Source organism: Equus asinus, chromosome 6 (assembly GCF_041296235.1).
Source record: "Equus asinus isolate D_3611 breed Donkey chromosome 6, EquAss-T2T_v2, whole genome shotgun sequence".
Taxonomy (NCBI): domain Eukaryota; kingdom Metazoa; phylum Chordata; class Mammalia; order Perissodactyla; family Equidae; genus Equus; species Equus asinus.
Genome location: NC_091795.1, coordinates 15237184 through 15262840, shown reverse-complemented (window position 1 = coordinate 15262840; position 25657 = coordinate 15237184). Strand labels below are relative to the sequence as shown.

Sequence of the window (25657 nt, the reverse complement as noted above, 5' to 3'; positions counted from 1 at the left end):
GAATATGAGACCCATAATTAAGAGAAACGTCAGTCAATAGACACAGAATCAAATGTGGCAGAGATGATGGAATTAGCAAACAAGGACACTAAAACAGCTATTATAAATGTGCTCAATATGCTCAAGGATTTAAAGGGAAAAACAAAAACGATTAGAAGAAAAGTGAAAAACATTCAAAGAACCAAACAGAAGTTTTGGAGATGAAAATATAATCTTTGAAATAAGAATTTCACTGAATGGAATTAACAGATGAGCTATATCAGAAGAAAAGATCAGCAAATTTGAAGACACAAAAAAAGCAACAATGTAAAATAAAGCAAAACCAGGAAAAGACTGGGAAAAAATGTATAGAATCTTAACGATCTGTGGAACAATACTAAGAGGTCTAATATACTTTAAATTGGAGTTCCAAAAGAAAAAGGGGAGGAGAGAACAACAAATATTTGGAGAAATAATGGCCAAATATTTTCTGAATTTGGTGAAATTTATAATCTCAAGGAATCTTGAGTGTTATAAACACAAGGAAAACAACATCAATACCAACTGCTGGAAGTCCAATTGCTGGAAACCAGTGATAAAGAGAAAAACATTAAAAACAGCCAGAGTCAAAAAAGAAACATATTTAGAGAAATAAAGATAAGCTTGACCTCAGACTTCTCTCCAGAAACTACATAAGCCAGAATACAATGAAAAAACATTGCTAAAATGCTGAAAGAAAAAATACCTACCAACTTAGAATTCTATGGCCAGCAAAAATGTTCTTCATAACTGAAGGTGAAATAAACACTTTTTAAAACAAACAAGACCTGAGAGAATTTGATGCCAAGAGAACTGTGCTTGAAGAAATTTTTAAAGGAAATTATTCTAGCAAAAAGAGCAAGCTGGTGGACAAAAATTTGGATGCACCCAAAGGAATGAAGAGCATTAGAGATAGTAAATATGTGGGTGAAAGAAAAAAAGTCTTTCATTCACCTCATAGTCTTTAAAGATAACTGTTTAAAGTAAAAATAATAACAATGCACTATGGGGTTTACTATATATGTAGAAGTAAAATGTAAGAACAGTAGAATAAAGCATGGGAGGGAGGAAATAAAAGCATACTATGAGGTAATATATTATTTGAAGGTATGATAATTAAAATATGCATGGTTTATATTCTAGAGCAATCAGTAAAAAAAAAAAAGTAATGATGTATAGCTTATATGACCACAACAGAGAGAGAGAATGGAATACTAAAAAATGCTCAATATAGACTGGTGACATCAGCATCATGGTGGAGTGAGCTCTTCCTTTAGTCTCTCCTCACTAAGATACAATGTAAAGGACATTCATAAATCAACAGAGGACATTCACACAACACAATAGACATGTGAGAGACTCCTACAACCATACAACTGAAGGTGGGGATGCTGGTCCCGCCTCCCCCCACCAGGAGGCAGTGGAAGGAGGTAAGGAGATCCTCCTCCCTCCTAAGCAGCAGCGATCTAGAGCTTGGGACCACATGCAGTGGGTGGCATGCAACACTGAGAGGAGAAGGGGAAAAAGGCAGCCCTCCATGGGAACGCTTACACTCTTGGAGTTGCCTTCCAGCCTGTGGGAATGCTCTACATGGAGGCAGCTAAGCACTCACAGGGGTGTCCACAACAAACCTAGTAGCCCAGGCGGGCAGCCTGTGACTGCAGAGCAGGGGTGTGTGGGATCACGCACATGAGAGAAAGTGCCCCTCTCCCACCTCCCAGCTGGCACACCAGCTTGGCCAGTCAGCCAGAACAGGGGACCCCTGGCAGAGCACCTGTGCATACATGTGTAAAGCAGCACCGGATAGCAGGAAAATGCAGACAGGCCCTGTCGACACAGCTTCCAATAGAAAGGCACATCTGTCAGGGGTCACAGGGGGCTCAGAAAACACAGTTCCTGCACTGCCCAGTGGTGGCAAGTGGAATCTGCAACCAGATACTAACACTATGCAACAGCAAAAGTCTACTCCATCAAATAGCATGGAGAGGTATATTAACATTCCAGACCTGAAGGAAAATGACAAGAACCCAGAAACCAATCCTTAAGTCACAGAAATTTATAATCTAAATGACAAAGAATTCAAAATAGTTATCATAAAGAAACTCAATAAGTTTACAAGAAAAGTCAGAAAGACAGTTCAATGATCTCAGGAATAAAATTAATGAACAGAGAGAATTCTTCACAAAAGGGATTGAAACTATAAAAAAAATCAGAAATGTTGGAGATGAAAAACACAATGGATGAGATAAAGAAAAATCTGAAGACCTTAAAAAATAGAGCTGATTCTATGGAGGACATAATCAGTAATTTAGAGTACAGAAATATAGAAATGCTGCAGATGGAGGAGGAGAGAGAACAAAGACTAAAAAGAAATGAAGGAACTCTCCAAGAAATATCCAACTCAATTAGGAAATGCAACATAAGGGTCATAGGTATTCCAGAAGGAGTAAAGAGGGAAAAATGATCAGAAGGCCTGTTCGAAGAAATAATAGCTGAGAACTTGCCAAACCTGGGGAAGCAGCTGGAATTACAAGTAAAAGAAACTAATAGAACTCCTAATCACATCAGTGTAAAAAGACCTTCTCCAAGGCATATATTAGTAGAACTGGCAAAAGTCAATGACAAATCAAAAATATTAAGGGCAGCAAGGCAGAAGAAAATAACCTACAAGGGAACCCCTATCAGCCTTTCATTGGATTTCTCAGCAGAAACCTTACAGACTAGGAGAGAGTGGAATGATATATTCAAAATTCTGACAGACAAAAACTTTCATCCAAGAATACTCTATCCAGTGAAACAATCCTTCAGATATGATGGAGAAATAAAAACTTTCCCAGATAAACAAAAGCTGAGGGAGTTCACTGCCACAAGACACCCCCCACCCTCCCCCGCCACACACACACACACAGGAAATGATCAAGAAGGCCCTCATACCTGAAAAAAAAAAACGTTTACAAAGCTTTGAGCAAGAAGATAGAGAAAATCAGAAAATGCAGCTCTCTATCAGAACAGGTTAGCAAACACTTAATTATAACATTAAAGATAAAGGGAAGGAAAGCATCAAAAATAACTGTAATCACTTCATTTTAATCACAAACTCACAAGACAAAGCAGAATAAGTTGTGACAACAATAACATGAAGAAGAGGAAAGGGATGGCATCTGCTTAGACTAAGGCAATAAGAGGCTATCAGAAAACGGATTATCTCATCTATGAGATCTTTTATACAAACCTCACAGTAATCACTAAACAAAAAATCAAAATAGAGACACAAATGCCAAATAAAGAGAAATCAGAGAAAACCATCAAAGAGAAACACCAAACTGACCTGGTAGTCAGAAATACATGGGACGAGAAACAAGGGAAATATAGAACAACAGGAAAACAAGTGATAAAATGGCAGTATTAAGCCCTCATAAATCAATAATCACTCTAAATGTAAATGGATTGAATTCTCCAATCAAAAGACAGAGTGGCTTGATGGATTGAAAAACAAGACCCAACAAGGTGCTGCCTCCCAGAAACACATCTCAGCTCTAAACACAAACATAGGCTCAGGGTGAAGAGAGAGAAGACAATACTTCAAACTAAGGGCCAACAAAAGAAAGCAGGAGTTGCCATACTTATACCAGACAAAGTAGACATCAAGATAAAAGAGGCAATGAGAGACAAAGAGGGGCAGTATATAATGATAAAAGGGACACTCCACCAAGAACATAACACATAAACATATATGTACCTAACACAGGAGCACCAAAGTACATAAAGCAACTATTAACACACCTAAAAGGAGAAATTAACAGCAACACAATAATAGTAGGGGACCTCACCATCCCACTAACATCAATGGATAGATCATCCAGACAGAAAGTCAACAAGTGGAATTGAATGAAAAACTAGACCAGATGGACTTAATAGATATATATATAGATCACTCCACCCAAAATCAGCAGGATACACATTCTTCTCAAATGCACTTGGAACATTCTCAAATACAGACCATATATTGGGAAACAAGGCAAATCTCAATAAATTTAAGAAGACTGAAATCATTTCAAGCATATTTTCCAACCATTAAGCTATGAAACTAGAAATCAACTACAAGAAAAAAGTGATAAATATGTGGAGAGTAAACAACATGCTACAGAACAACCAATGGATCAATGAAGAAATTAAAAGAAGAAATCAAAACATATCTGGAGACAAATGAAAACGAAAACATACCATAACAACTCATGGCATGCAGCAAAAAGGGTCCTAAGGGAGAAATCCATAGCAATACAGGCCCACTTTAACAAAGAAGAAAAATCTCAAATAAGCAATATTAAACTACACCTAAAAGAACTAGAGAAAGAAGAATAAACAAAGGCCAAAGTCAGTGGAAGGAGGGAAATAATAAAAATTAGAGCAGAAACAAATGAAATAGAAACCAAAAAACAGTAGGAAGGATCAATGAAACTAAGAGCTGGTTCTTTGAGAAGATAAACAAAATTGACAAACCTTTAGCCAGACCCACTAAGAAAAAAAGAAAGAAGGCTCAAATAAATAAAATTAGAAATGAAAGAGGAGCAACAGATACCACAGAATACAAATGATTATAAGAGAATACTATGAAAAACTATATGCCAACAAATTGGACAACTAGATGAAATGGATAAATTCTCAGACTCATACCACCTCCCAAAACTGAATCAAGAAGAAGCAGAGAATCTGAATATACCAATACAAGAGAGTGAAACAGTAATCAAAATTCTCCCAAAAAACAAAAGTCCAGGATCAGATACCTTCCCTAAAGAATTCTACCAAAAATTCAAAGAAGATTTAATACTTATCCTTCTCAAACTATTCCAAGAAATTGAAGACAGAACACTTTCTAACTCATTCTATGAGGCCAACATCACCCTGATCCCAAAGCCAGACACAGACAACACAAAGGAAAATTATAGGCCAATATTGCTGATGAACATAGATGCAAAGATCCTCAACAAAATACTGGCAAACTGAATACAGCAATATTTTAAAAGGATCATACACTATGATCACATGAGATTATTCCAGAGATGCAGGGATGGTTTAATATCTGCAAAATCAACGTGATAAACCACATTAACAAAATGAAGAATAAAAATCACATGATCATCTCAACAGATGCTGAGAAAGCATTTGACGAGACACAGCATCCATTTATGATCAAAACTCTGAATAACATGGGTATAGAGAAGGAAAGTACCTCAACATAATAAAGGCCATATATGACAAACCCACAGCTAATATTCTCAATGGAGAAAAACTGAAAGCTATCCCTCTAAGAACAGGAACCAGACAAGGATGCCCACTTTCACCACTCTTATTTAACATAGTATTGGAAGTCCTAGCCAGAGCAATCAGGAAGGAAAAAGAAATAAAAGGGATCAAAATTGGAAAGGAAGAAGTGAAACTGTCACTATTTGCAGATGACAAGGCATTTTTTTTAAGCTTTCAGATGCACATTGTAATATATTCCAAATTCTGTGCAGATTACATCATGTTCACCACCCAAAAACTAATTATAATCCATCACCACACTTGTGAGCCTAATCACCCCTTTTGCCCTCCCTCCTCCCCACTTCCCCTATGGTAACCAGCAATCCAATCTCTGTTGCTATGTGTTTGTTTATTGTCATTTTTATCTTCCACTTATGAGTGAGATCATACAGTATTTGACTTTCTCCTTCTGACTTATTTCACTTAGCATAATACCCTCAAGGTCCATCCATGTTGTCGCAAATGGCTGGATTTCATCATTTCTTATGGCTGAGTAGTATTCCATTATGTATACATACCACATCTTCTTTATCCATTCGTCCCTTGATGGGCACCTAGGTTGCTTCCAAGTCTTGGCTATTGTGTATAATGCTGCAATGAACATAGGGGTGCATGTAACTCTACACATTTGTGTTTGCAAGTTCTTTGGATAAATACCCAGCAGTGGAACAGATGGATCATATGGTAGATCTATTCTTAATTTTCTGAGGATACTCCATACTGCTTCCCATAGTGGCTGCACCAGTTTGCACTCCCACCAGCAGTGTATGAGGGTTTGATTCTCTTAATATCCTCTCCAACAATTGTTTCCTGTCTTGTTAACTATAGCCATTCTGACTGGAATGAGGTGATACCTCATTGTACTTTTGATTTGCATTTCCCTGATAGCTAATGATGTTGAGTATCTTTTCATATGCCTGTTGGTCATCCATATATCTTCTTTGGAGAAATCTCTGTTCAGATCTTTTGCCTTTTTCTTAATTGGGTTGTTGGTTTTGTTGTTGTGGTGATGTGTGAGTTCTTTGTATATTTTGGATATTAACACCTTCTCTGATATATGGTTTGGAAATATCTTCTCCCAATTGTTAGGTTGTCTTTTCGTTTTGTTGATGGTTTCCTTTGCTGTGCAGAAGCTTTTTAGTTTGATGTAGTCCCATTTTTTCTTTTGTTTCCCTTGCCCAGTCAGACATGATACTTGAAAATATGCTGCTAAGACCGATGTCAAAGAGTGTGCTACCTATGTTTTCTTCTAGAAGTTTCCTGGTTTCAAGTCTTACATTCAAGTCTTTAATCCATTTTGAGTTGATTTTTGTGCATGGTGTAAGGGCATGGTCTACTTTTGTTCTTTTGCATGTGGCTATCCAGTTTTCCCAACACCATTGACAAGATTTTATATATAGAAAACTCTAATGAATCCACCAAAAAACTGTTAGAAATAATAAATGAATACTGTAAAGTTGCTGGATATAAAATCAACATGCAAAAATCAGTTGCATTTCTATACACTAACAACAAAGTAGCAGAAAAAGAAATTAAGAACACAGTCCCATTTCCAACTGCAAAAAAAAAAGAATAAAATATCTAGCAATAAGTCTAACCAAAGAGGTGAAAGATCTGTACACTGAGAACTAAAAAACACTGTTGAAAGAAATTGAAGAAGACACAAAGAAATGCAAAGATATTCCATGCTCTTGCAATAGAAGAATTAACATAGTCAAAATGTCCATACTTCTTGAAGCAATCTACTGTTTTAACGCAATCTCTATCAAAGTTCCAACAACATTTTCACAGAAATAGAAGAAAGAATCCTAAAACTTATAGGGAACAACAAAAGACCTCGAATAACAAAAAGAATCCTGAAAAAAAAGAACAAAGCTGGAGGTGTCACACTCCCTGATTTCAAAATATACTACAAAACTACAGTAACCAAAACAGCATGGTACTGGCACAAAAACAGACACACAGATCAATGGAACAGAATCAAGAGCCCAGAAATAAACCCACACATATATGGATAGCTAATTTTCAACAAGGGAGCCAAGAACATACAATGGAGAAAGGAAAGTCTCTTCAGTAAGTCGTGTTGGGGAAACTAGAAAGCCACATGCAAATGAATGAAAGTAGACCGTTATCTTACACCATACACAAAAATTAACTCAAAATTGATTAAATATTTGAATGTAAGACTTGAAACCAGGAAACTTCTAGAAGAAAACATAGGCAGTATGCTCTTTGACATCGGTCTTAGTGACATATTTTCAAGCATAATGTCTGACTGAGAAAGGGAAACAATAGAAAAAATAAACAAATCGGACTACATAAAAAAGCTAAAAAGCTTCTGCACAGCAAAGGAAACCATCAACAGGATGAAAAGACAACCTAACAATTGGGAGAAGATATTTTCAAACCATACATCTGATAAGGTGTTAATATCCAAAATATATAAAGAACTCATACATCTCAACAACAAAAAAACCAACAACCCAATTAAGAAACGGGCCAAAGATCTGAACAGAGATTTCTCCAAAGAAGATAGACAGATGGCCAATGGGCACATGAAAAGATGCTCAACATCATTAACTATCAGGCAAATGCAAATGAAAACTACAACGAGATATCATCTCTCTCCGGTCAGAATGGCTATAATTAACAAGACAGGAAACAACAAGTTTTGGAGAGGATATGGAGAGAAGCGAATCCTTGTACAGTGCGGGTGGGAGTGCAAACTGGTGCAGCCACTATGGAAAGCAGTATGGAGTATCCTCAGAAAATTAAGAATAGATCTACCATATGCTCCAGCTCTGCCACTGCTGGGTATTTATCCAAAGAACATGAAAACATGAATGCATAAAGATACATGCACCCCTATGTTCATTGCAGCATTATTCACAATAGCCAAGACTTGGAAGCAACCTAGGTGCCCATCAAGGGACGAATGGATAAAGAAGATGTGGTATATATACACAATAGAATACTACTCAGTCATAAAGGATGAAATCTGGCCATTTGTGACAACATGGATCGACCCCGAGGGTACTATGCTAAGCAAAATAAGTCAGAAGGAGAAAGTCAAATACTGTATGATCTCACTCATAAGTAGAAGACAAAAACAACAACAAACAATCACATAGAGACAGAGATTGGATTGGTGGTTACCCGAGGGGACGAGGGTAAGGAGAAAAGTGAAACACTACCACATGTGTATGGTGATGGATTGTAATCAGTCTTTGGATGGTGAACATGACGTAATCTACACAGAAATTGAAATATAATGATGTACACCTGAAATTTATACCATGTTATAAACCAATGTTACTGCAATAAAAAAAAATTCAGTTCTCAGAAAAAGAAGAAAAAGCAAAGAAAAAGGCAAATCAATGACTGGGAGAAAATATTCAAAAATACATATATCTGACAAAGGAACAACTAGGTCTTTGAAAAAATTCTTACAACATAATAACAACCACCTAATAAACATATGGGCAACACATTTGAACAGATACTTTACAGAGGAACATATATTATTGGTCATTACAAACGTGGAAAGCTGCTCAACATCATTAGTCATGAAGGAAATGCAAACTAAAACTACACCGTGATACAATCGATTAACAATACCATGTGTTGAGAAAGATGTAGAGCAACTGGAACTTTCATACAATGCAAGTGGAAGTATAAAGTGGCACAGTCAATTTTGGAAAAGAGTTTATCAGTTTCTTACAAACTTAAGCACACATCATATGATCTAACAACTACACTCCTAATATTTATCCAAGAATAATGAAAACTTACGTGTACACAAAGACTTGCATACAATGTTCACAGCAATTTTATTCATGATGGCCAAAAACTAGAAACAATCTGTTATGGACTGAATTGTGTCCCTTCAAAATTCATATGTTGAAGCCCTAACCCCCAATGTGACCATATTTTGTGATAGGGCTTTTAAGGAGGTAATTAAATTTAATGAGATCATAACAATCAGGCCCTACTCCAATATGAATGACTGGTGTCCTTATAAGAAGAGAGAGACACACCAGGGATGCACATGCACAGAGGAAAGGCCTTGTGAGGACACAGCAATAAGGCGGCCATCTACGGACCAAGTTGAGAGCCCTCAGAAGAAAACAAACCTGCCAGCACCTTGATCTTGGACTTCCAGTCTCCAGAACTATGAGAAAATAAATTTATATTGATTAAGCCACCCAATCCATGGTATTTTGTTATGGCAGCCCTAGCAGACTATTACAAAAACTAAGTGTCCATCAACAGGTGAATAAAAAAATTGTGATATAGCTATACAAAGGAACACTACTCAATGATATGAACTAATGATTCAACTAACATGCAACGACATGGATGAACTTCAAAATCATTATGCTAAGTAAAAGCAGCCAAGACACAAATGAGTACTTAATGTATAATTCCATTTATATAAAATTCTAGAGAAAGCAAATCAGTAGTTGCCTAGGAATTGGGATGGACTGACTGCAAAAGGACTTGAGGGAATGTTAAGAAAGTGATAGAATGTTCTATAACTTGATTATAGTCATGGCTGTGCAAGTGTATTTATTTGTCAAAACTTATAGAACCACACACTTAAAATGAGTCCTTTTTATTGCATGTAAATTATACTTGAATACAGTAGGTTAAAAATTGTATATACCAGCAGTTTGTAAACAATAAACAAGCAAACTAAATAGCTATGTTAATATATAAAAAACACTTTTAAGCAAAAAGTCTTATTCAAGTGAGTCATTACACAAAGATAGAACATTTTCATCAGAAATATATAAAATACTGAACTGGTATGAAACTAATAATAGTCTCAAAAATAAAGCAAAAACTGAGAAAATCATTTGGAGTAAAACAGACAAATCCACAATTATAGAGGAGAATCTTAACACATTTCTTTCAGTAACTGAAATATCAAGAATCAAATTTAGTAAGGATTTATAAGAATTGAATGACACTATTAACAAGCCTAACCACATATATATATATAATTTATAACAAATATATACCCAACAATAAGTGAATGCACATGCTTTTAAAGCTCATTTGAAGTATTGTCAAATGTTGTGTACCCTGTCACTAAGCAAGTCTTAACAGATACCAAAAGAATATCATATAAGCCATTTTACCTGATTGTTATAACAAATTAGAAATAAAAAACAGAATAATGACCTTAAGTCCTCTGTACATTGGAAATTTAAAAAATAACTTCAGTGATGAAAAATAAATCAGAATTGAATTAGGCAATATTTAAAAGCGAATAGCAATAAAAGCATTATGTCAAAACTTGTGGGATGCAGCCAAAGAAATATTTAGAGAGAAATTTCCAGTCTTAAGCATATAAAAGAAGAAATATGTTAAATGATGGAATGTGACAAATTTATTCTAAAATTCATTTGAGATAATTTAATATGGGCAAAGTATAGTCAAAACAATTCTGGGGAACATTAATCCTCCAAAATATCAAGACTTAAGATAAAACTATGGAAGCTCCAAGAGTGTATTGTTGGCAAGCAGATATACATAAACAGACCAATGGAGCAGAATGTATTGAAACTTATCTTTATGACAAAGAAGACATAATTCAGTGAAGAAAGGATGATACATATCCATTCACAGAAATATAAAATTATATCTCTATTGCAAACTATACACAAAGTCTATCTCAAGTGGATTAAAGATCTAAACGTGAAAAGCAAAATTTCACATACTTTTAGAATTTTAGAAGAACTTTTAAATGAAAATATAAGAAAATGTCTTCCTGGTCTTGGGTAGTAAAGGATTTGTTAAAGAAGACATAAAGCATAAACAATATGGGAAAAGATTGACAATAATTCTGACAGCATCAAACTTTAAAACTTCTGTTTATATTGCAAGCACAGGGAAAAGACAAGCCACAGACAAGGAGATGGTAACTGTAACATCTTTAAAAGAATTATCATTAAGAAAAAATAGATAATTATATATTATATATAATAGATAATTCCTATAAATCAATATGAAAAAGATAACCTAATACAAAAACGGGCAAAGTTTACAAAACCTCGTTCAAGAGAAAATTCATAGAAGAGGAATCCTGATCGGCCAAGAAACATGAAAAGATCCTCAATTTCATTTGCAATCAAGGAAACACAAAACAAAAAGTATGGAAAAAATTTTAAAGTCTGATAATATCAAAATTGATTAGTATTTGAGAAAATAACTCCATGATATCTGGTGGAAGAGTAAAATTTTAGAGAGCAATTTGACAACACTTAAAGGAATTAAAATTGCACACATCTTGGATCTAGTTATTCTATTTCCAGGCGTAAACCTAGAGAAATATATACCCAAGGGGAACTGTAAAAGGATGTTTGTTGCAGCGTTTTATTATAGAAAAAGTGAAGACAATTAAATTTCCTTTAATATGGGGATGAATTTTTAAAATAAAATACTTATAAAATGAATATAGATGCAACTATTTAGATGTACACTATATGTATCAAAATAAATTCAAAATTATGATATTAAACAAAAAAGACAAGGTGCCAATGGACATCTACAGTATATTATCACAAACAAAACACACAAAACATTATACATCATTTGTGGGTAATAAATATGTAGAAAAAGTATAAACATATGCAAAAGAGTTATACAACTGTCATGAAAGTTACACACACCAATCATTAGAGAAGGTGGAGGAGAAGGGATGAGGAACGACATCGGTAATGTTTTCTTTCTTTAAATAAAGACAGACTTTAAGCAAATATGGCACAATGTTAGCATCCTTAAACCTGAGAGGTGGGTATATGTGTCTTTTATATTACTTTTTTGGGTACTCATTTGGTATGTTTGAAATAATTCCTAATTTTAAAAGATGCTAAAGATTATTCTAGTTGTAGGGTAGGTAACAGATTAGAGGAGAATCAGAGTGGGTATAAGGAAAACAGCAGGTTACAATTCATGGTATATTTAAATAATTTAAGTGTTCGTATATTTAATTTATGGAAAGTCAAACAAGACTCTCTTAAAAATGATACAGGATGTACTACAAGCATATTTTCCCAAACTTACCTGCTCAAGTTCTCTATTGAGGGCATCTATTTTTTCTTTTAATCTATTACCCTCTGCCTCAGCAGTGATAAGTTCTAATTTGAGGGTATTGTTATCTGCCTCGGCTTGACGGGCCTTATTTTCCCAGTTTTCAGCATCTTCATTGGCTTTTCGGAGTTGTTCGATCATTTGCCGGTTCTCAGATTCCTGAAAAGTAAATCTTAAGAATTATTTTAAAAGATGTAAAACATTCAACATACAATGCAAATTAAACATCATTTGCCAAGTCACTAGGGATTTACTTGCCACGAGGATCATTTATTTGTAACATAACCTCGAGGAATCCTATCTATACTCCCAATTTAGAAAATTGGTTATTCTGTAAATAACAAAAGGGAGTGGGACCAGGATCTGCCTTGGCTCCTGAGTCTTATTCATCTAGTAAAGTTAAGTTGCTTCCTCTTATCTGCAGGACCTGGATAAATATGTTCTTATATTTGCTTTAATTCAAACAAAATCCTTCATTGCCTCCTTTTCCCATATGTCTGCTTATTGACTACTTGCTGGTCTGGTTTCTGAGCTTCTGCCTTGGCCTGACTTTTTCTATCTGTGTATTCTCTTGCTCCTGACCATTTTTCTGGGTTGTATGGGCTACAGAGCTTGCATATCTTAAGTGTCAACTTCTGATAATTCTCTTGGTTTGGCCCATTTCCTGTCTGGTTCCTGCCTTTCATACATAACCCCAGCCTTAATTTTCTTGATCATGGACTGTTCTGTGATTCACTCTTGCCTGCTGTTCTAATAACTTTCCTGAAATTGCTCAGAAGTAAAATATCAAATCCATTCCAATAAACACTATTCACAAATATACATTCATGTATATATTGGGCATACAATATAGAACCGCATTTTTAAAACCTTAAAAGTTCTGGGGGCCAGCCCAGTGGCACAGCGGTTAAGTTCACATGTTCTGCTTCTCAGCGGCCTGGGGTTCACCCGTTCGGATCCCGGGTGTGGACATGGCACTGCTTGGCACGCCATGCTGTGGTAGGCGTCCCACATATAAAGTGGAGGAAGATGGGCACAGATGTTAGCTCAGGGCCAGGCTTCCTCAGCAAAAAAGAGGAGGACTCACAGTAGTTAGCTCAGGGCTAATCTTCCTCAAAAAAAAAAAAAGTTCAATCATGACACATTGACTAAAGTAGGATCCTATTTGTAGAGGAAAACAACTAGCTCCACAAACAATATATTATATAGAGTAATCATTATGAAGCTGTTTTTAAAGATTTTATTTTTTTTCCTTTTTCTCCCCAAAGTCCCCCGGTACATAGTTGTATATTCTTCGTTGTGGGTCCTTCTAGTTATGGCATGTGGGACGCTGCCTCAGCGTGGCTTGATGAGCAGTGCCGTGTCCGCACCCAGGATTCGAACTAACGAAACACTGGGCCGCCTGCAGCGGAACACGTGAACTTAACCACTCGGCCACAGGGCCAGCCCCATGAAGCTGTTTTTAAAAACATATTTTAGTACTATGGTTAGGTCAACTCATTCTAAAAAGTCATTCATAATTTTGGTAATTAATTTAAAAAGGCAGTAGATATCTTTCTCTCCTACCTGTTAATAAACAGTGAATTTCCCTATAAGAAACACGTGGTTAAATAAAATGACCCAACTGCAATAAACAACGTCTTACCCTATAATGCTTTTAAATCAGATTTAAGTTCTCACAAATATGATAAATCATGAGACTGGCTGAAATTCAGTTAATGTCGCCACCTCGTGGTCTGGTTTTACTTTGACCAATGTGAAAGATCTTTGCCAAGTCTGTTAACAAGTTAACATACTAAACTACTGTAATTGCTTTCAAGATGCAGATAGTCCAAATGTGCAGTAGGAATCTAATGCGTGTTTTCCATTATTGTACTAAAAATAACAGTTGAATACAGACTATGTACTTGGGAGGTACATGGTGCAATATACATAAACGGAATTTTACTCACATTGATCTTTACCCTCTTTAACTTTCTGTAGCACTTACCGTCTATGTCATTCTCCTAAAACTACCTTACAGCTTCACGTAGTTAGGTGAGGATGTACAGTCTCCCCAATAACACCTTAGATTTCTCAAAGATAGGAACCGTTTTTTATATTAAACTTAGTTTTCTGACTAAGATAGGAACCACTTTTTATATTATATTTAATTTTCTGACTAGGTAATAACGTGGCTCAAAGTTTACGCAGTAAAAAAAGAATTGCCATAAAATGTCTCTCCTGTCCTCCCACCACCTAGTTAGTGCCTCTCCCTCTTGGCAACCAGAAACCATATTTCACCCTTTATTGTATCCGCCCAAAGCAGCTAGAGCAGTGGGAGGCCCAAGAGAGGCAATATAATAAAAAAGTGAAACTGTTCTTTGCTATTCTCCAATTCCCTCTTTCAAGACCTCTTTACCTCTTTCTGGTGCTACCCTCACCCCTGCACCCCACAGCTCCTTCTGGTGATCCACTGGGCCCATTACAACACGTCCCCAGGGCAAAAGTTGCAGCCTCAGCTGGAATCCTTTGCACTTCTTGACTGAATCATGGATACAGCTCACCTAATTGCTCTCTGCCTTCTAATTTTGTTATCCTTTTGATTTATTCTTCCCAACATCTCCATAACGATCTCTCTAAAAGGTAAAATTTCAAATAACTTCTGTGTTTATGTGGTATGTGTTATGTTGTTTTGCGTTCATGTTCTGTGTTTACATTGTTTATGTTGAACTGAAAATACAGTTCAAACAAGTCCTTCTTACCTCTCTATTACTCACCTGTGCACTCCACTCTAGCTACAGGACCTACTTTTTCCCCCTTATACCTTTGCTCATGTTGTCCCTACTGTGTGGAGTGCCATTCTCTTTCCTCTCAGTTTTTCATCTCTAGCACCTCAGCACCTGGTATACACTGAATGAGTGAGTAAACGAATAAAGTACTCGACAATTCTTAATGGGCCTGCCTACCAAAATGGACCCATGGTTCATTCTCTCAGGGGGTGCCTGGATCCATCTAGCTATCTTGTGAAATGAAAGCTCATAAAAAAAAATCTCATGGGGCCGGCCAGTGGCATAGTGGTTAAGTTCACATGCTCCACTTGGAGGTCTGGGATTCAAAGGTTCAGATCCCCAGGCGGACCTAGCACCGCTCCTCAAGCCACGCTGTGGTGGCATCCCACATAAAATAGAGGAAGATCGGTACAGATGTTAACTCAGCAACAGTCTTCCTCAAGCAAAAAGAGGAAGATTGGCAACAGACGCTAGGTCAGGGCTATTCTTCCTCACCCCCTCGCCGCCCCCCCCAAAAATCCAAATAAACAAACAAAAACTTATACCAGGATGCTAAAAGCTGAGAGATGCTTGATCTATAATGTCTGATAAAACAATTCCAGAATCTAAAAGCCTCAATCCCTACAGCTGAACTTTGGGTAAAGTGACAGGCTAGGGAGAAAAAGGGAAGTGTGTAACATTGACGGTATCCTGCAGACTACATCCTGTGGACTACAATATTCACTGAAAGCTCACTATGCTAAATGTTGTTCAGATATTCATTCATTCATATTCTACCCTATTCCAGAATAGAATTAAATGGCTCACTGTGCTGCGTCTATCTTACTTACTTGGGTGTTCTTCCCAAGTGCAGATGGGACACTGAGACTCAGAGATGTTGAGTAGCCTACGTAAGTCCATGTCATTACTGAGAAGAGGAGTCAGATCTATCTGACTCCAAAGCTTCTGTGCATTTATGGTATTACATTGCACCTCAAAATCAAGAAGTGTAGGAAACCACCTGCTGTGCTAACATAAGGCTGCTGCCTGACTGCTTGAAAGCAAGCATTGCAAGTTAGGAGCTCTTAGAATGTCTTATCTCTCAAAGTCCTAAACAGTATCTGCACACTATAAATAAATTCTCAAGATATGTTTGTGAACTGATATTAAACGACATGTCAAATATAACAAGGAAAACAGTTTTTTGGGTGGGGGGAGTTTCTATTAACGGCTTGAGTGGTATGTAGGAAACACTATATAGCAATCAATCCAACTACACTATTTTATATAATATTTTACCAAATGGATATATCTAACATCCTTGGTCAAGCTGTCTGTTTGTTCCAGGGTTGCCATACATGTACCCAAATTTATCTGGAAATATTTGATGTCAGACACATGTGCCTAGTCGAATGGTTACTCACAGAGAAGTGCAGAGGAGAGCCATCTGCCCTCTGGTCCTAAGAAACAGACAGCCCCACAACAGAGGGATAAATTCTGATCTGTTACACAATCAGGGGGAGCCTCTTTTGTCAAAGACCTGTAATTGAAAACTCTACCATTTTCAAATATAAGTTAGCCCAAGTTGATTCTGGTCCCCCGGCCTTTATCCAGTTAGGAGGATTCTACTTATCTTGAATGGTTGAGTGGCAAACTAAGAGGGGCATATTCTTGAGTTACCTTTCTGGACATTGGTGACATTCTAAATATATAGTTAATCCATCATCAACACTGAAATATGCTACATATTAAAGAAAGACTTGATTCAGCTGTCCATATGAGTGTAATCAATCGATAACTTTAGTAAAAATTCTTAGGTATCATGAGCGAAGAGAAAAAATATATTTACGTACTTCAGACTTCAATATATTCTTCAGCTTGTTAACCTCCATATTAGTGTCCTGGACTTTCTGTTTTATGTCATTAAGTTCATTATGAGTATCATTCAATTTTTTTGACAGTGCCTATGAGGAAAAGATAGCTAGATTTGACTACAAAAAATAAAAAATTGTTCTATGTCAAAACCATCATATTTAAATACTTATAATAAAAAGTTAATATATTTAATATACCAACCTCATACAAAAACAGTGAGAAGACCCAAGAATCCAAAAAGTAAATGGGCAAAGAACTCAGACACTTCACAAAAGGGAAGCACAAGTGGATAATACTTGAAAAAAGTCAAAATTTACCAGTAACCAAGGAAGTGCTAGTTAAAATAATGAAATACTATTTTTCCTATCAAACTAGTAAAAATTTAAAGCTATTCTCTTATGGCAAGGAATGGGCATTTCTATGTATCGTTGGAATAAACGTATATTTGCAAAAAGCAAATCTGTGATCTGCTATCGGTGATGGATCAAGAGAGATTTTTAAATGCTCATAAAAACAAAAAAACAAATATGTTGCTTTTTGTTGAAGGTAGGAAATGGATACATGGGTATTCACTGTATTTGAAAATGTCTACTTAGAAAGTTTTTAAAAATTTTTAAAAAGAAACCTCATAAGCTTTGATTTAATTTGAAACTAAATCTAATAAAATTTAATGAAAAAGAATGTTCACTAAGGCATTATTTGTTATAGTAACAATATTTATTCACATTTAGTGAATGATGCAGTAAATAGTAGTATTATATAGTGGTATAACCACATAGAACATTATGCATCTCTGAGAAATGTTTGGAATAATTTTTAATAACAGAGGAAAATGTTCGTCTATATTTAGGGAAAAACTCAGGGTAAAATACTAAAAATACCTCATCCCAATGTGTTAAAAATTGCAGTATTGAGGACAAAATTTTTTGAAAGTTTCTGTTTACCAAATCTACTATCATATGAGTTCTTAATCTGTGGTCCACAGAGGGATCTATCTTCTATCCTTGGGCCTATGACCCAAACAAACGAAAAACTACTCTTTAACATATGTAAATTGTTATGACACCAATTCTCTTCTGATTATAAAAAATGTTTATGAAGTTTTAACAAAGCAGGGAAGTGCCTACGATGTTACAGTAAGCTAAAAATAGTTAGCAAATATTTATCGAGTAATTATGCTGGCACTCATTTTTAGGTATATTCTCGCTTACTCTCCATTTTTATGAACTGAGATTCAGGGAAGTTAAATGATGTGATCACACAGCCAGGCAGGAGGATTCAAACTCATGTGAGTCTTAAATACTCCACTCTATTGCCTTCTCAAATAGAAAAAAGCATAATATGAAGTAGTATGTGGTTTTACCCCAACTACATTAAAAAATTCATGTAAAAGACAGTATAAAAATTTTTACAGTACACTGAAAATCAGTAAAAAATATGTTAACAGTGGCTAACTCTGGGTGGTAAAAATGAGAATTTTTAATCTAGTTTTTCATAAATAATAAGTTATATTTACCTTTAGCCTATTTGCTCTAGCTATAGAGTACACAAAAGTAGATCCTATAAATTCACATCTTTTGTTTTTATTCATTAATTTTTAAAAAATAAATTTCATTTTAGAATAGTTTTAGATTTACAGAAAAGTTGTGAAAATAGAACAGAGTCCCCATATACGCTACACTCAGTTTCCTCTATTAACATCTTACATTAGTATGGTACACTTGTCACGATAAAGACTTATTATACATTATTAACTTAAGTCTACATTTTATTCAGATTTCTTTCATTTTTATATAATGTCCCTCTTCTGTTCCAGGATCCCATTATCCACTAACTTTTGAACAAAGCATTTTAACATCTCAGGCAATTTTTTTATAATTAACAAAGTGTTGCATCTTTATACTTGCTTATATAAATTAAAAATATTTAACAGTTTAAAAATACAGACTTTTATGATGCAAACTAAACACATGGAGAGTGATAGTGGGAGAAATCATATGGACCAAAGAATTTTAAGGGGTGAAAAACTTCCAAATAGAATTTCTTAACATTCAAATTAAAATAATGATATTGGAAATGAGAACTGGGGATAAGGCTAAAATATATTGGCTTAGAGAGGGAGTAATTATAAAAGAAATTTTCCTAAAAAGAATCACAGTGCTAGAGACCAAAAAATCTGGCCTAGTCCATATGCTCATACTTAAGACAGAATAATAGTCCATCAAATAAATCTACCCTTTTCCGAAAAGTTTCTGAAGGTTTTTATTTTCATTTGTTGATTTATTAAAATCTTTATCCTTCAGTCAGGAAGTACTTCCTAAGGTTTAATACAAATCTGTTATATCCCCTCTTCCTACTTTTCTTTAATATTTAACTCTTTATGTCTGAGAATTTCATTTCAAAGTTATGTGGTATATTCTGTGGAATAAAGTTAAAAAGTGGCTGGCTCCAACAAAGCCTCAGCTTTTCTATAAAATTAAATGAAGTCTGTGCCTCAGAAGAAATATATCTTTTTCTTGGAGAAAAAGAGTCTAGGAACAAGTATACCTGGTTTTCTTGTTTTGCTTTAGAAAACTGTTCTTGGAGATTGTCATTCTCATGAGCCAAGATATCTCTTTCTCTGGCAATTTGAGTCAGCTCATCATTTGTTTCATCCAATTGCCGACGCATTCTGGAAATGTCTTGTTCACACATAATTAGGGCTTCAGTAGACTGTCTATTCCACAAATCAAACAGTACATAAGAAGAGACATTTTACCAACATAGAATAATAAATCTCACAAGACAGTTAGATGGACAGTTAGCATGAAAACATTTGAAGAAATTTTAAACACATTTAAATCTGTAGGAATAAATACTGCAAAGATGGTGGATTGGAGTTTCTCTATGTTGCTAACATTTCACTATGAAAAAGGATGCTAAATATACATAACAGTCAATGATTTGTGAAGTATTGCAAAACTTCTAACAGTCAAGTATAAGAAAGCCTTCATCCTAGCTCTAGCCACTATGGCTTCGTCTCCTCTGCAGGTTCCTCTTCCTCTGCCCTCTTAAAAATTAATGGTTCTCAGGGCTTAACCCTTAGCCTCCTGATTCGTCTCATTCTATCCCTTCCATCAAACAAATCCTATTCATTTCCATGTCCCCCAACCCCATATATACCCAGATGACTCTGAAATCATTATCTCCAGCTTGGCCTCTTCCTTGCCCTCCATATTTATCTATATGAAGGTCTCAAAGACTCTTCAAATTCAGAGAAAATCGTCTTTTCCACATACTTTTACCATGTCCAGTATTCATCCCCAGCCATAAACCTGGCATTTTCTTAGATTCTGTCCCTCACAAGCACCTCACTCCTTCTGTCCCCCAACTCCCCAAACCCAATCTATCCAATCTTTCCAATACAAAAATTTCCTCAAAATTCTTATTTCTTATTGCCCGAAGGATAAAATCAATACTCATTTGTCTATAACAGGCCTCTGTCTGACTGCCTAGCCTCTTACCCCTTCACTTCTCTTACACTTTGGGTTCCAACATACTTACCTACTAGTCATTCAAGAGGCTCTTGAATATGATCTACGGTTCTTTGTGGTTCTTTGCTACTCTTTCTACCTTGAACGCCCTTCCCTTTCCTTTACTTGGCAAACATGATATCCTCTTTTACTTGCCTAGACAGCCTTGGGTATCCTTTCAACATTAGAGTTATCATCTTATACACAACACCAAGCCCCTGTTTCTTACTATCGTTGTACTTAACACAGTACTTCGCTCTCAAAAGTGCTCAAATTCTTTTTGAGTGAATGATTTACCTTGATGCTTGCTCCATCTCAGCAATGATATTCTTCATGCCTGAAATGGTCTTTTCCTTGAAAAGTAATATAAGTATTAAATAAAAAATTATCTTAAACTGTTATTTCTGTGAAAACTGAATGAGCAAAAAGAAATTTTCCCCTCCCTTTTTGATTTCCATTTGGTTTTAAACATTTATGTTCTATTCTCCTTTTCTACACTTTAAAACTAAAGTCTAATATATCAATGTGAATATTTGTACTGGATAAAAACAATATATTATACTCATTAAAGGAAAGACTACACTTAAGTGTATTTATATGAGGTTAATATATCAAATACTCTGTTACAAGATGTTTTGTGTAGTCATCCAGCAACACAAGAACCCCATAAGCACCCTGTTTTTAGAGGCGAACCAATGGTTTGGCATTGGAATGTTCTATACTGGGAATAGGATTAATCCGTTATAATATACTTCTTCACGTTATAAAACCCAAGAAAGTGAATCTATAAAGCTAAATTTAGTTCTTAAGAATAATAACTTTTATCAAGTATATTATTTATATTAGTCATGAATAGCATCTTCGAAAAGCTGCCCAATGGAATCACTTATAAAAATATACTATTAATTTTAGGTGTAAGCTAATAAGGAGGTAAGCATTAGGCCTAGAGCAAAGGTATAAAAATATAAACTATTGCTATTCTTCCTTTTCAAGGGTGTGGTGAGAGAGTAGAATTAATGGAGTCAGTCAAGGCTGAAATGGGTGTGAATATCTTAATGCCATCAATACCATTCCCACATCTCCTCCTTTTAAAACTCTCATTGATCCTGAACTAGTTACAGACACTATGCCCAGATAGTTAGGGCTAATATTAGCCCTAAAAAAGTAGGAAAATTATTCTTTCACTAAATAACTGGATTTCACTTTGCCCTTTGAATTTTCAAATCTTTAGTAACCAAGCAACAAGATGAAAAACTAAACCTGTATTTCTCAACCAGTTCTGTTCCTGTTCTTTAGAGAGACAGAGTTAGTTTTGCATGTGTATGTGTGTCTGTTTATCTTCCTTTATTCATGTGCTCCTCTCCAAGATATTTTTAGTTCCGGTCTCCCATTCTGCTTTCTGGTAGAATGGTGCAGATTCCATATCTGGCAGTAATGTATATTAGAGTATGGTTAAAATACCCATTAGCAAAACAGTTAAACCTTTTTAAGAAACACAAGCCAATGGACGAAAAAGACAAAGAGAAAACACTGCTTAAAATGGAATATTTACACATGCTTTTGAAATATAATTTAATACATTTCTAAATAAATTCTAAACAAGTAACTGAATTTCTAGTGTTTGTGAAAGCCATTACTTGGTTAAGCTTTAAATATGGTTTACAAGCCTAAAAGGACTGTCCTTTTAAATATGATTTATAAGCCTAAAAAGGACTTTCCTTTATCAGTAGAGATTCATCTTGAAAGTAAGATTCTCTAAGAACATTGTAACACATCCAGGGCAACAAAATTACTGGGTAGAATTCAACAATATATCCTCTTAGCTTATTTTTCTTTTAATATGACCCTAATACCACAATTTCTCAAATTCTTGAAATCTATGCTGTCATTATCAATTTAAAATTCCTTGTGCAACCTCAATATGTTGTCCAACCAGAGATATTCAAGTTAATTATTAAAAATTCAATCTGAACAGGATGGTCATAAATCTACTTGGAAAAAAGAAACAAACTAAAATTTTACACAAATAACTCTGGCTTTTATTACTCAAAAATCTGTGAACTTGCTTTTGAGTTCTCTAATGTTGACTGGTAGCAAGCAGTAGAACACCTTTTTAAACCACGATTACCAGAAAAAATTTCACCTTATTCACTATAAGGTAGACTTTTCCATAGTGATTTATCTCTGTAATCTCTAAATCAGACTGTAAAACTACTTTTTTTCACTGAACAGTATTTGTAAATTTAGCTCTGAAATATCGTTGTAGAGAACATTTCCTCTTTTAAATGTCTAACACTGTTTGAAAAGTTATTTTCCCTTCAGAGGATGGATGTGTTTACATTCATAATCTTAGACAAAGTTCTTGATTTTGAAATGGGCTTGTGACTCAATATTCCTTGTGAAGGAAAAGATAATGTTGGTACCGTTAGCAGAATGAGAGAAATATGAAATATTAGATATAGCAGAGGGAAATGAGATTCAGGAAGACATGAATAATTTCTTTCTAAATGTCAGTGTTTTTGAGGAAATTATGTTGAACTACTCAAAAAGTGGTTTGAATATAATGAAAATCCTATCCCAAAAATTCATAAAATTTCAAAAATATTAAAGTATAACTATAAAGTAATGTCAGCCTTTTCAACAAGTAAATCAATATTTACTCTCTCACACACTTTGATGACTTCAATTATGCTCATCATTCCCAAATCTATTTTCATTTTTCTCTCCAAACCTAAAAATCTAAGAGCCTAGAAATATCTCAACCACATGTCCAAAAGACTTGTCAATCAATAATCTTCCTCTTAAAGCCTGTTCTATTTCCTGTGTTTCCTACTCATGTGGTTCCTAAGTCAGAAAGCACATTTTGTCCTTAATATATCTGCTTATCTCTCTCATGGATATTCCCACCATCCTAATACAGTTCTTATCATTTTACTTCTAACTAGTATCCTTTTCACTATTCTCATTTCCTTATAATCCATCTTTTACATGGATTAACAAGTGCCAGAATATTTGTTTTAAAATAAAGATCTAATTGTAGCATTTTATTTACATTATTTCTATGATAGTCTAAATTCAACATCATATGTATTGTCATGATTTGTTGCTTATCTATCCCATTTCATCTTTTGACCCCTCTCCACCCCTGTCCTCATTCTCACCTCTTTCCAATCTATTCTCTGGACACACTAAACATCAAGAAATCTCAGGAAATTCTCTTATGAAAGCCACTGGGGCTTTCACGAGGCCGCTCTACCTGTCTGGATCACCCTTTCTCTCACTGGCCCCTTTCTCTAAATCTTTCCCTGGCTAATTCCTGGTCATCTTTCAGGGAAGTCCAGGCATCATCATTTCCTGGAAGACTTTCTAGATTTTCCTCTTCTCCTAATCCAACCCCCAGGCTGAATCAAGTGTATTTCTGCCAAACCCTAACTGCACATTATGCACACATCATTCTGGTACTTAGCACATTCTATCATAATAACATCTTTATTTATCTTTCTCCCAGTTGTACTCTAGGCTTTTGGAAGACATGTCCACTCATCCTCAGTTTCTAACATGATACCTGGTACATGTCAATAAATGCTTGTTGAATGGATGGATAAAGGAATGAATTAGTTCCCTTAGAGAGAAGAAAGAGCTTATTCCAATGATGCTGGCTTTGCTGAAGACATTTGTGGAAAACAGTTTAGGAATTGTCTTCAAAATCAGTTTATGAGCTAGAAAAAGGGTATCAATATTTCCCTGCCTTCTTGGCAAAAAATATGGGATGGAGATTATCATCCAGCTTTATTCACCAGCTCCATAAGATCTACTCTCAAAGGCTGAGGACAATGTAAAAATGTGCTCTTAGTTGTGAACACAATTACAAAGGCAGTTTTAATGAAATAAACGTATTGTTTCCCAAGGTGGCCACCTGAAAATATAAGTTCTGGTGTGCTTTTAAAAAGAAATCAGTTTCATTGCTTTATTATCATTTTGATATTTGAATTAGTTATTGCCAGTGAATGTTAATCACAAATTGATAAGAGAAAAATCAATTTTAAAATATTAGCTAGTGGCTTTGAATATATATTTCCTAAGACTATCTTCAAATATTTCAAAATCAGATTTTAAAGTTTCAGCTTTCCAGAAAAAAATGTGAGAAAATACTATTATTTTATTCAGATTGAAGTTCAAACATTTTTAAACCACAATTCTCAGAACATACTTTCATTGCCAAACTCTCTCCAAGGGATGCAATATTCTCAGATTTTTTATCCAAACATGCTTGAAGGCATTCCTTTTCTTTAGCCATATCGTTGAGGGTTGCACCAAGAATGCTGATTTCTTCTCGCTGGGCAATACTTTGCCTTGTAAAATTATCTAAATATGTAATCATAAAGGCATTGTTTTAAAGATAAATTTTTTTCCAGTTCAAGCAGATTGAAATACTTGTCAAAGTAAGTTCTCCTATATTATATTCAATGACTAAAAATAAGTATTGTATCCCAAATAAAAAATGGCTTTTGGTGTTAGTGATTAAAAACTAAGATGAATCATGAGATTCTAAATGACTCATAAACGTAAAAGTACAGTTAACACATTTGAATTAGAACAGCAAAAGGAAGCTCTATATCACAAGTTCTCAGGTAGATTTACATGTGTCGTGGGCAGGAGAGGGTGGGTGGGTGATGTAAGTGGAATAGTAAAACAGCCTCTGAGCTTTCCCTCCTTTAATTTCCCCTCCCTTTAGCCTAGAATCATTGATGTACATAAGTTGGTAACTAACAGATCTTAAGATTCAATCAAGTCATCTTTGAGTCAAATGTCTTCTAAGCTGATTTTTCTCAAGTAGTGTTATAAAAATTCCTTTAAAAAAATCATCCCAGGAAGTCTCATTCAATCTGTGAGAACATTGGTAAGCCAAAGTCAATGTTGAAGGCCTGAATGATTGGTATAGAATAGTGGTTTTCAGATTGTGTTTCCCAATCAGCACCATCACCATCATCTGGAAACTTGTTAGAAATACAAATTCTTAGATCCCATCTCAGACCTACCAAATTAGAAATGCTGGGTGGGAAAGCAATTTAACAAGCACCCCTCCCAAGTGATTTTAAT

At 35.1% G+C, this 25657-nt stretch overlaps 1 protein-coding gene across 16 annotated transcripts in view; it reads right to left on the bottom strand.

Moving 5' to 3' along the window:
- The window catches only part of TSGA10 (testis specific 10), a 114834-nt gene that overhangs the window by 25780 nt on the left and 63397 nt on the right, over window positions 1–25657 (bottom strand). For 15 of the 16 annotated variants that reach the window (XR_011503853.1, XR_011503854.1, XM_044772966.2 and 12 more), the window contains 5 exons: window positions 24768–24922; window positions 20855–20910; window positions 19593–19761; window positions 17024–17134; window positions 12394–12579 (listed from right to left, as the gene is read on the bottom strand). Coding sequence is in view for 14 of the 16 variants with exons in the window: in XM_044772966.2 (XP_044628901.1) it covers window positions 12394–12579; window positions 17024–17134; window positions 19593–19761; window positions 20855–20910; window positions 24768–24922 (677 nt within the window). In the remaining 2 variants the exon portion in view is untranslated. Of the gene's footprint in view, window positions 1–12393; window positions 12593–17023; window positions 17135–19592; window positions 19762–20854; window positions 20911–24767; window positions 24923–25657 lie in introns of those variants that run through there. The other variant, XM_070511658.1, reaches the window with a different exon arrangement.